General features: G+C 36.2%; 1 protein-coding gene across 2 annotated transcripts in view; it reads left to right on the top strand.

Moving 5' to 3' along the window:
- The window catches only part of MTX3 (metaxin 3), a 10,580-nt gene extending 507 nt beyond the window's left edge, over window positions 1-10,073 (top strand). The window contains exons 2-9 of one of the 2 annotated variants that reach the window (XM_005858085.2): window positions 166-235; window positions 627-703; window positions 1,896-1,988; window positions 2,499-2,681; window positions 2,827-2,903; window positions 3,424-3,581; window positions 4,972-5,060; window positions 7,760-10,073. In XM_005858085.2, the coding sequence (XP_005858147.1) occupies window positions 166-235; window positions 627-703; window positions 1,896-1,988; window positions 2,499-2,681; window positions 2,827-2,903; window positions 3,424-3,581; window positions 4,972-5,060; window positions 7,760-7,870 (858 nt within the window). In that variant the 3' untranslated portion in view covers window positions 7,871-10,073. The remainder of the gene's footprint in view (window positions 1-165; window positions 236-626; window positions 704-1,895; window positions 1,989-2,498; window positions 2,682-2,826; window positions 2,904-3,423; window positions 3,582-4,971; window positions 5,061-7,759) is intronic. The other variant, XM_005858086.2, reaches the window with a different exon arrangement.
- Window positions 10,074-12,732: the final 2,659 nt, after the last annotated feature.

Below are 12,732 nucleotides of genomic sequence, written 5' to 3'. Positions count from 1 at the left end.
AAGAGCCGGGTAGCGGCGCGCGTGCTCCCGGGGCTAGAGATGGGGGAAGGGACGCGCCCCCTAGTCGAGAGGTTCTGTCTTCGGAACCGGCTGTGAAGTAAAGCAGCTCTGCAGATGTGCATTACGTGCTCAGTCTAAAAGGTTTTATTGCAAACTCTGTTTCAGGCTTACGCCAAATTTTCTGGCGCACCCTTGAAAGTCAGTGTCATAGATAACACCTGGAGAGGTTCAAGAGGTACAGTGTAAACTTTTAACACCCCTTCTACCTTCTTTAAGGGCCTCTCCCCCACCCCCCCTTAAAGCGCGGAAGCATACAGCCATGGAGTATCTTGGGATTTTAGTTTTTTTGTGTTTTTTTATTTTTATTTTTTTACCATGACCTTGGCTGTGTTTAGCTTATGATTTGATCATTCTGAATAATACTTCAAAGTGCAAGCCAAATCCGTGGAAATTATGAGAAATGAAAATGTTCTATCCAAGTGCTCTTTGTGAAATTGCAAAAAACGAAGATGAGCTTACTCATTCCCCCCTTCAAATGTGCAATTGGTATAGTGTTTAGAGTATTGGAATATCTTAAGAGGAGATCAAAATGTTTCCTTGTATGTAGACTGTTGTTTTGATTATAGGAGATGTACCAATTTTGACCACTGAAGACAAGATTGTTTCTCAACCAGCAAAAATACTGAACTTTTTAAGAAAACAGGTGGGTGGTTCTTTTTGAAGAAGTAGATTGTTGATCCCTGCATGTTGCTTTAAAAAACACACACAACACATCGTAAGGTTTGCAGATTTTTAAAAAATTCTTTTTTGCCAAGTTAGTAGACACCTGAGGATACCTGGAGTTTAATATAAAAAAACTTTCAAGTCATGAGTTATAATGTGATTTTGGAAGTTATAAAGTGAGGTATAGTCCACTTATATTTTTATGCACTTTGCTTAGATTTTATTGAAGTTTAGATATAAGCAGATTCAATTTAGCCATCTTTGCTATTACACTTATTGACATGATTGTCAATTTAGTTACATACTTGCTACACATTTTGTGCTAGGTATGACATCTGGAATCCCACCAACTAGCAACTATTTATTTTAGTTTTAAAAAAACACTTAACTGATAGTTGTAGTTAAATGTTTCATGCAATACTGTATTCAAGATATTTGAATATGTAAAGATTTTGATAATGTATTCAAAATGTATAAATATGTTAAGACATATAAATGCAAAAGTTACCACTGATTTTGCCAATACTTTAAATTTTTTCTAGTGATTTTTTTTTTTTTTAGAGGTGGAGGAGGGACGAGAGAGAAAGAGAAAGAAACAACAATGTGAGAGAGAAACTTTGATCGGCTGCCTTCCACATGCACCCCTATTAGGGATTGAACCTCTAACCTGGCAACCTGGGTATGTGCCCTGACTGGGAATTGAACTCGCCACTTTTTGGTATATGGGACAACTAGCCACACAAACCAGGGCCACTTTTTTTTTTCCTCTTAAAGAAATTTCGCAGCAACAAGATTTAGAATTTTTCTAAATTGGAAGTTTTTCTTTCTTTTTTCATTGGAGAAAAATGTAACCAGTTAGAACGTTATCCTTACTGTTAACAAAAATAATAATAGCTTCTTTTATTAAGTTTGTATGAAATTGGTCATTAATAATTACTGAAATAGTAGTAGTGAATAAAAAATCATAAGTTATTGACTTTACTGTGTGCATGATACTGTACATTTGCGTTAAACAGCATTTGTTACTAAATTTGTATTTCTTTTTCCCCCTTTTAATATCATGTTTGCCATTTTTGTGGAAGAATAAATAGGAATCCTAGTTTATTTAGCTTCACTATTTGGGGATGCTCTTGACTTCTGAGGTGTTTTGTTTATTTTATACGTTTTAATAGAAATATAATGCTGATTATGAACTCTCCGCAAGACAAGGGGCAGATACCCTGGCTTACATTGCTCTCCTTGAAGAGAAGCTTCTTCCTGCAGTGGTGAGCATTGGTGAATATTACAATATTTTAATGATCTACCAAAAATGCACTTAGTCTGTTTAGAAGAAAAATAATGAAAAGGGCTTAAGAGAGGAAATTTCACTTATATATTAATCTTGATTCTTTCATGTTCCTGTGAAACTGGATTCTGTTAGACATTCAACTAGTATGCAAAACAATAAAGTGAAAAATAATGTCATTTTGGAAATAAAAATTCTTTATGGGAGGTGGAGTTTATTGTTCCATATATAGAATTGGGTGAAATATATTCCATTCATTCAGCAAATAGTTATTGAGCACCTTCTATGTGATAGGCCTGGTTCTGGGTGCCTGGGATATAGTAACCAACAAAACTCACATTTAAAATCTTGTTTAATCCTTGAGTCTTTCTACCTGGAAAATTTGTATGAAGTCATTTTATACAAAGATGTTTATGAAAAATTTGCACATCAATAGAGTGACCTTTTCATTAAAGAACATCATTGTAGTATTTTTTCTCTTCTTTTGCAGCTTCACACATTCTGGGTTGAAAGTGACAATTACTTTACCGTGACAAAGCCATGGTTTGCTTCACGAATTCCCTTTCCCTTGAGTTTGATCCTTCCTGGAAGAATGTCTAAGGGAGCACTGACTAGGATTCTCCTGACCAGAGGAGAGCCTCCCCTCTACCACCTCCGAGAAGTGGAAGCACAGGTACGGTCGAGATTACTATCAGAGCAAGGGCCCTCCTGAGGAGGGACAAGAGAGATGCAGAGATGAGCTAATCCATAGATACCTACCTAAAAAGGAGTTCTGGAGTATCTGTCCTCCTCCTGAGATGTAATGTCATCCTTATTAGATATACAGAGATGCCAAGGAGTGCCTAAATCTTCTGTCAAACAGATTGGGAACATCTCAGTTTTTCTTTGGAGATACGTGAGTGCATTCCCTTAAAAATCATTCTGATGTTTTGTGTGCATATATTCAATGAGCAATTATTTAAAGCAAGTCCTCTTGTCTTCCCACTCCCCCAAAAGTGAGTTTTTCACTATAAAAACATTTAATGGATTTTTACTATGGGGAAACTTTCTGTTGGTGGTACTCTAACATTGACTTAATATACTGCATATGTGTATTGAAAACATCTAAGACTATTTCCACAAGTTACTATATAATACTTGTGAGTAAAAATGCATCTTAATTTGCAACTGATTTTCTTCTAAATAAAATAAATGGTTACAGTATTAAAAAACAACTGAGTAAAATTCTACTTGACTTTTAGAAGATAAGAGGAAGTTTACTTATCCATTATTATAAGTTATAATGGATAGTAAACTTTTTAAAACACTAAATTGTATACTTCAGAATTGATTAATATATTTGAGAAAAATTTTTTTTATAATCGCAAGTTAATATTTTCTTATGTGATTTTAAAAAATCCTGAATTTATTTTTAGGCCTTCTACCTTGGATGCCTATGTGTTTGGTTTTCTCGCACCTCTTTATAAAGTACGCTTCCCTAAAGTTCAGTTACAAGAACATTTGAAACAGCTCTCCAACCTGTGTCGCTTTTGTGATGACATCCTCAACACTTATTTTAGGCTTAGTCTTGGAGGTAAGGTGGCTCCTCTTCAGCTAATCTTTGTTTGTATAGAGGATTTGCAAATTTTCCTAAGGACACATAAGCAAGATTCATTACTTATTAAATAAGTTTGTGTATTGTCTTTAAAAGCTGGTTTATAGCACTTCAAAAAGTTGCATTTCTTCAACTTTATTTTTATTCTCATATGTTAGTTCTTATTTAAATAGAGGAATGAATTTTGCTTTTTTTTTCTATTCTTTTGGATTTTATACATTTCTTGCTTTTTGTTCTTCTTTAAATATTGCCCCTTTGAAGTGGGTCATTTTCTTCAAAAAGTTTAAACTATAGATATTTATTGAGGTGTTTCTAGATAGCATTTTTCCTAATGCAAATGGGCAATTACTTTAAATGTTGCTTCTAGCATTTTCCTGCATGAACAGAAATCAGTAGCAGATTGATTTTGGTGAGGTACACCCCTATAATTCTACTACTTGAAAACTGATTACATCAGACTGGAGGTACAGTAAACCGAGGGCACCTGTCATTTAGAAAATGATTTGTTAGGAGTATAAGGCCTTATGCTTAAGTGATTGGGATACCAAATTTGTATTGGAAGACTTGGCAGAAATTGTCCTTTTTAAAAAAATGTACTTTTTTTTTTATTGATTTCAGAGAGGAAGGGAGAGGGAGAGAGAGAAAGAGAAACATCAATGATGAGAGAATCATTGATCAGCTGCCTCTTGCACGCCCCACACTGGGGATCAAGCCTGCAATCCGGGCATATGTCCTGACTGGGAATGAAATCGTGACCTCCTGGTTCATAGGTCAACGCTCAACCACTGAGCCACAGCTGGCCAGGCAACTTTGTTACTTTGAAGCAGTGGTTGGCAGACCTGTCTACAGGACAAATACAAAAGCTTGGGTCCTCTACCAGATTTGCCAAATTAGAGTTTCTTAAGGATAAATCCCAGGAATCCGTATTCTTTTTTAAGTCCCTCCAAATACTTTGGATGTCAGGTGGATGGATACCTGTTTGGAGTCACTGCCTTAGAAAGCTATCCAAATAGTTGTAACTAAAGACATATTTGGAATGGTTGGGGAAAAGGCACTACTTAAATTTGAGAAGGAAATGAGGAGTGCTGTGCTTTTTTACTAATTACTTTGGCTAGCTGCAACCCACTTGGCCAACTTTGTTACTTTGTCTACTCTGTGGACAAATTTAGTCCTTTGTTTAGGGTTTGGTTTTGGAGTATTGCTTTCCCACTTAAGTTTGCTTTTGAATGCAGAATGGTTTTTCTCTTTGCCTTTTTTTGGAGGGTGGGCCACTTGGGAGGGTGGATAGACTAAAAATTCTTTTAATGTAAACAGCTTTAAAGGCTTTCAAATTTTCCTGTCTTTCTGATTTCTGTCCCTGGCTTCTTAGGCATCTCTCCTGCTGGACAAGAAACGGTAGATGCAAATCTGCAGAAACTCACACAGCTTGTAAATAAGGAATCCAACTTGATTGAAAAGGTCAAGTTTACTTCAATCATTTTTTAAAGTAGTAATTTAGTATTTCCCTTTCTGTAGTTAATATTGTAATTTAGGTTATGAATTAACTTTACCTTTTAAAAGAGCTAATTTTTTTCAGAAAGCTGTTTAAATATACATTTACTAAAGTTGTATAGTATAATATAGTATTTTGAAGTCAAAAGTGGCCTGATAACTTTGGGGAAAGATCTGATGATGGTTTTTGGTTTACTTTTACCACACAATAAGTATTTTTCAAATTAGGAGACCAAAAGCCTGGCTTAAAAAAAAAAAAGACAAAAATACTTCTTGCTTGCTTGTCTCTAAAAGTTAACATTTCTTGAGATTGGAAGCATCTGTGCTTATCCTTTCTTGTTAATTGTATTATGATGTCTTGTTCTTTCTTCCACATGGACTGCTTTATATTTTCTCCTTCCTGTCCTTCTCTGTTCTAAATGTGGTGCACAATTTTTTTTTATCAGTGTGGATATTTTGCCATTTTGGGGTATTCATTTGGTGAGAGAGATATTGAGGAACTGGGTAGGCAAGAGAGCCAACAATGAAAATTTCAAGGGTGATTTTAATTGGGAAATTACAAGAGAGTTATGCATTTCTCCTTCCCTCCCCCACAAGTGTCTGGTAAGCTAGCTTTTATCCTTAAACAATACTTAATTCTTTCAAAAACTAATGGGGCAGTGTACCCTAATAACACTGGCTAGCAGTAAGAGGCACTATATTGTATTAGCTTTATAAGAGTTATCTCATTTAATCTATGCGTACAAGTCCTCTATCATCCCCATTTTACAGATGAAGATACTAAAGCTTCAAGAGTAGCTTATGTGATCTGCCCAAGATCATTCAGGCGACAAGAGTTAGAGAGGTTTTTTGAACCCTAGAAATCGGAATCCAGCATGGGCTTTGCAGTTAGTCAGCCATCTAACTCATGGATGAGATTATGTATCCATTACTAGTACTACTAGGTTTATAAGTGCCACTCTCTGAAATGACAGTTCTGTTTCTTTTTATTGTATTTTATGTGTTGTTAGAACTTGAGAAGTGAGTAAAACAGCAGTAAAATTGTAGGAGTTCATTACTAAAGTTTGGGTAAGCTAAGTAAAAGCCTAGTTTGTTTTAATTATTTGTCCAAACCAGTAACTCTCATGAGAGGAAATATATTCTGTTAAGTATGGATAATGGAAAGATTTCTGAAACTATTATCTGCTAAGTGAAAGCTGTCCAGTATAGTTTCCATTTTCTATATGCGGCAAATTCATGTACACTTCATCTTGGGTCATCATCAATATATAGAAGTTTTTTGACCCTATTTCAGCACTGCCCCACCCCTTCATACCTGCTGTTCAGTTTGCCTCACTGTATGCTACAAGTCATTAGCAGTGGTTCTCAACCTTCCTAATGCCGAAACCCTTTAATACAGTTCCTCATGTTGTGGTGACCCTCAATTTCATTGTTACAAATTGAACATAATTAAAGCATAGTGATTAATCACAAAAACAGTATGTAATTATATATGTGTTTTCTGATGGTCTTAGGCGACCCCTGTGAAAGGGTCGTTCAACCCCCAGGTTGAGAACCGCTGCATTAGAGCAACAAATCCTAATGGCTACTATTGCTCACTGTTTGGACAGAAAATCTAGAGTGTTTTGTTTTTTTAAGAGTTATGTTTCAGGAACTTAGTTTTGGCAAGGAAAAGAAGACATCTTAACACAGTTGATTCAAAGAATTCACTGGAGATACTCTTTTCATTGGCAAATTAAAAGTTAATCTTTTATTCTCTTTCCTGTCCTCCAAGTCCTATGTACCTCTGCTGAAACATTTGCACTCTGCTTTATAAGAGCATCTTGAAAAGATAAGAGGAAGTTGTGTTCAAAACTCTAAAAAACATTCATATCAAGTGGGTAAAAAGATGCTATATTCTGTTGGCTTTGAATCTTTGATTGTAGCTGTCTTTTTGAAGTGAAACTGACAGTGAGCTCAGCACCAGCACTGGAGTCTTGAGCCCTGTTTGCAGGGTGCTCTGGTTAAAGGTAGTTTTCTAAGATCTGACTCAGTTCTAAATAACGCCTCTCCTAGTGTTTCCAGGGATGCTAATGTACTCCTAAGGGTAAGTGTGAAACCCTTGGACATGTTTTCAATGTGCTCCATATTAATTTGTTTCTCTAGAAGACTTACGTTCAAATGTCAGCTCTGATACTAGCTTTGCAACTGAATGCAAATTCCTTAACCATTCTGAGCTTTATTTTGCTAATCTGTAAAATAGGGAGTGATTGTATCTGTTTTTTCCTTCACAATGATGTTGGGAAAAACAAATGAGGTGTTGTATGTGTACAAACTGTGTAAACTGTGGAGCTTAATAACAGAAGTATTGCTTTTACTATTAGAAGACCTCTTAAACCAAGTCATGCTATGGTTGAGTTCAACAGAACATTCATTTTTTGGATTTACTATAATATTGTGAAGGCACCAAGGATGAGCTATATTGCTTTTTACATATACTGATTCAGCTGGTATTTGAGGTATGACATTTAGAATTCTTGAGAGATTATTTGCAAGAAAAAGGTTTCTGGCAGTTTTAGAGACATATGGTTCTGTACTCTTCTAGGCTATAGTTTGGATGGGGAGCCGCAGTCCACATAAGGGGTGCCACAGCCATTAGTCAGATGTACCTTTTGTGCTTTCCACAGATGGATGACAATCTTCGCCAAAGCCCTCAACTTCCTCCTCGGAAATTGCCAACACTTAAATTGACTCCAGCAGCAGAAGAAAGCGATTCCTTACAGCGGCTATCACCCTGACAGACAGCATGCTTTGTGTCAAAGTCATATGATCATTGCAGTAATCTCTTATACTAATTGTGTGAAAACAAAAAGAAAATGCTGCTAATAGGTATGAGGAAGACTCTAAAGCAAGAGAAACTTTCTGTGACATCTATTTTTTTAAATTAGGAAGCTTGTCTTTTAGCTGGCAATGCACTTTAAATACCACCAAAATAAATACTAAATGAACTTGGAGGGGGGGGAGGGGGGAAGAAAACATAATGTACTGTATATATTTAAAAAACAACAACCAGTCTTAATCTTGGCAGATGTTTGCCTTTTGCAAAGAAAAATTACTTATAAGAGAATCTTATTTTAGTGGCTGAGGTGCTTCTGTTGTGCTAAAACATGGTTCACATGTTGCTGACCAAAAGCTACAATTCTGTTCTGAATATGCACTCTTAATTTATTCAAGCTAATTTATTAATTTTAGTTTTCTTAAAGCAGTATAAATAACTAATATGTGGTCCTATGGCTGAGGCCTTTTACTTCTTTTTAGAAATTAGATGCCTAATTTTAGACGTTAGGAAAAATATATTATCCTAATATTCTATTTACTTCCATAGAAAAGCCTGTATTTAATTGTAAAAAGCAATGAGGAATGTGCTTTTTAATTATGCTCTCATAAGACTAATCGTTTGGGGGGTTAGTACCATATGTAAATATTAAAAGTGGTTATATAAATATAAACCTGACCATATGCACTTCAGTATTACATTAGTATTTGTTGACATGTTCAATCTAGGTTAGTAAGGGCTCTTTTAGTTTATTGGGTGAATGTGGCAACTTTAGACCTTTGTATTTTAGTATATCTTTAACTTTGGTCATCTCTTTCTGGAATTGATTTCAGGAGAACTGAATGTGTTGTTCATCGTTATTATGCCAGGCTGTAAAGTTTTATTGAAACTTGTCCCTTTCTTAGACACTACTGAAAAGGAACCCCACTAGAGTAATAGAAGTACCTACTGTGTGCCAGTCCAAGTTCATCATGCTTGGCTCACACCAGTGCTCTTTCATAATAAGCATATCATGTAATTAAAAGTTTCATGACAACTAATTATTTTTTATGTAGTTTAACTATAGTTAAAGGATCCAGTGGAATAATTGGGAATAGCAGTACATTTTTAAGCATATTTTCTATTTATTGGATGCTGAACTGTTAAAGGATTTGCTGTGCAAGTAATTTTACTTATAATAGAATCTTACTTTAGTGGCTGAGGTGCTTCTGTTGTCCTAAAACCACTTCTGGGATTTTTAAAATATAGGACCCTGTGTTTGATTAGTGTCTTAAAAGATTACTATGGTGCTCAGCAAACCTTATCACATCCTGCAGAAACCCACAGGCTAAGAAAACAGCTTTGCAGTCAAGACTTATCTCATGTGAGCTCATTTGTGTTTGACCTGCATCCTCTCAATTTGTTCTGTATTTCAGTAACTATTTATGTAGGAGTCTTTAAATATTTTTTTTTTATCAATATTTCTTTTTAAAAGTGAGAAACAAGGTGGTCTTCAATATCTTGTTCATCTGTTTGGATGCATTTAGGTAAAGTAACTAATGAATTTCATGTAAGTTTTGCAACAGGTGGGAGAGAGTGAATGTGCACACATTATGCATTAATCTTCTTTAGTTTCCAGCAATCCAAAATCCATATGAATATTTCTACATTAGAAATCATGACCAGAGGGCTTTGTGTTGTCTTCTAGGACTGATGTATGTTGGAGGAGGTTGGTTAGCACATTGACTAGACATCTGTTTATGCTTTAGTCAGGGTTCGTCATTTTCATTATGATTTGTATTAAAATTTCCAAAACGCATTTGAAGTGGCTTACAATTGTCAAACACATGTAAAACAGGCAATAAAAATAAAAATTTAAAAAAATAAAAAATTTGTGGGAGAAAGAGCTATCCCAACACTAACAGATTATAAAATTGAATGGTAAATTTAATTCCAAATTTCTCTATAGGCAAAGTAAAGAAATAATACTGGGCTATGTAAGTTTTTATGTCAATAAAACCACTAATGGCCATGAATAACAAAAATGTGTTTAAGTTTTTATAAGAATGTGGGAGCTCATGCTCTTACAACACAGACTTCAGCCGATAAGCATACTGTAAGATTTCATGTGTTGAAAGTTTAATCAAAAGACATCATCTATATATATAAAAGCCTAAGTGACCGTTGCAACCGGTCGACTGATCGCTATGACGCGCGCTCCCTCAGCCAACCTCCCGCGGGCCCTTCCCTGGCCGGCTGGCCGGCCAGCCCTGATCAGCCCCGAATGCCAGCCAGGCCGAGGGACCCCACCCGTGCACTAATTCGTGCCCTGGGCCTCTAGTTTTAGAATAACAAGTATTTGTCCTTTATTAGTAAAGATGACTAAATATGATTTATTTCCTTTTGGTCATTCCTGCTCTGAACTGCCTTTTAGCCGTACACTACATAGGCCATGATGCTTCCAGACTACTTCTAAGATGCAAAATGTAGTTTAGATAGGTGAAAATTTATATGTTGGTTTACTTAGTTGAGCTCTTTTGGTATAAGCCAGTGAGATATTAGGAAGCTATCAGTGAGCACAAACTACCGCAGAGATGCTGCATACCTAGAAACAGCTTTCCAGACTGGACAGAGAGCTTGTGATCAGCCTGTCAGGATATGCTTTGTATTAAGTTCGAGTTTGTTGAGCTAAATGGTCCACAGTCTTAAACAAAATGCTGTGACCTACTTCTTTTGGAGGTGATGGTGGAGGAGAATATAAAAGAGACTATTTTTGTGTTTATATTTGTGGTACAGTATTAGAAAATTGTCAGGCAATTCCCACCTGATAAAGATCCCACATCAACTGTCATTTATGATTTGTATTAAAAAGGCATAAAAAAGACAAATGTTTTCATCTTTTTCTTCCTTTGGTACCTAGGTTTACTCTTGAGGATAAAATATTTTGAAAATAGTTCTGTGTCTCCAGGTGGTAGTCCTTCGCTTTGCCTGTGTTACCTCTCTAACCACACAGAGTTGTTCACACTCTAATGAAGAAGGTGCAGCATGCCTGTGTGTTTTTTGTTTAGGCCAGTGGTCGGCAAACTGCAGCTCGCGAGCCACATGCGGCTCTTTGGCCCCTTGAGTGTGGCTCTTCCACAAAATACCAACTTCTGCGCATGGGCCACGAAGTTTCAATCGCACTGTACATGTGCGCCCGCACGTGGTATTTTGTGGAAGAGCCACACTCAAGGGGCCAAAGAGCCGCATGTGGCTCACGAGCCGCAGTTTGCCGACCACTGGTTTAGGCTCACAGGGATTTAGTAATTGACTTTGTCTTGGTTTTCTTATTTATTAATTGAAATCCTGAGCACAGCCACAGAGTATAATTTGGGTTGTGAGGATGGACTTTTGTATATGTTGTTGGTGTTAGGAATTATATCTTTTGCCTTTCTTCTTGTTCAGTTCTGTGGAATTTACATTTCAATGTTTTCATATTTTTATAAGGGTTTGCAAAATAATTTAGCCCAAACTCTTGTTGGGATGTAGTTGGGATGCAGATTACCTGCCCTAGACTTAAAACTATTGTGACTGAGGTGGAGAGGTAATCTCAGAATCAAAAATAGACAGCAGCTATTTGTTCCAGATGAAGGGGCCAATGATGAGAATTAACATTCTTGAACAATGATACAAGAAAGGGTAACTTTGACTTGGACATTTTTAAATAGAGAGGGGAATGGGTTTTTTTGTTTCGATAGAAAAGTATTCAGAGCAAAACAAAGTAGTTTCTTTATACAGGAAAATAAGTCGTTTTGTATCTTCATTATTGATTGGAAATTATACTGTAAGTTTTTTAAAGACATCTTTTAGTTTCTTGGAGAAGTAGTTCCTAAAGGTGTATTTTGGCAGCATATATCGTTATTATATGAATAAAGTCAAATAAATTTGGGAAGTGTCGGGTTAGACAAAGTTGAGTTACTGCAGGCCTTTCAGAACCTTTGGTAGGCTATTGTGTGGTTTCAGTCTCCAAGAAGTACCTGTATCTTATTTTTATGTGGATTTCTTTAAATAGGTGTTTTGTGAGATTTGTGTTCTGAGAAATACACTTATGGAAATGCTGCCCTAGAGTGTTTTGGGTGTTTGTGCTCACTGCGAAGGTTTCCCATTGGTGTCCCTCTAGTGAATGGTGGTACATGGGAAGAGACAGGTCAAGACCCCTTGGACCGTAAATTGAGAGATGGGTGGCTGCAGGTGTGCTGGTTGGTTAGGTAGGCACATGGTAGACCCATGGCCAGTCGAGCGCCCTTTCCCTAGAATCCCAGTTGGCCTGTGAACTGGTGGTTTCAGAAAACTAACCAGTTCATAGGCATCTAGGAGACAGAGGGAATCAACTTGGAATTCCAGAACAATCGTCCAAACCGTTTTTATAGCACTAAAGTCACATACAAGCTGGTTATTTTATATAAATATATATATAAATAATATGTACACACATAAGTATGTATACACATGCACATACTAGTATATAAGTATGTGTATACACACATGCGCACACACACACACACACAGACACACAGTGTCCTAGAAAGTTTAGTTGCTTTAAGAACAAAGCAAAGGAAGGTTAATGTTTTCAAGTTCTGATAGACATTCCTGAAGACATAGTCTAAACATGAATTGTATATTTTTTGTGTGAATTTTCTGGCATGAGGTTTTATAGTTCTTATTAAATTCTCAGCAGTTTCTCTATCCCCCACATTTTATTTTTTTTATTTTTATTTTTTTAAAATATATTTTATTGATTTTTTACAGAGAGGAAGGGAGAGAGATAGAGAGTTAGAAACATCGATGAGAGAGAACCATCGATCA

Source organism: Myotis brandtii, unplaced genomic scaffold (assembly GCF_000412655.1).
Source record: "Myotis brandtii unplaced genomic scaffold, ASM41265v1 scaffold115, whole genome shotgun sequence".
In the NCBI taxonomy this organism is placed as follows: domain Eukaryota; kingdom Metazoa; phylum Chordata; class Mammalia; order Chiroptera; family Vespertilionidae; genus Myotis; species Myotis brandtii.
Note: the sequence above shows the minus strand (reverse complement) of the source record. Positions and strands in the feature narration are given on the sequence as shown.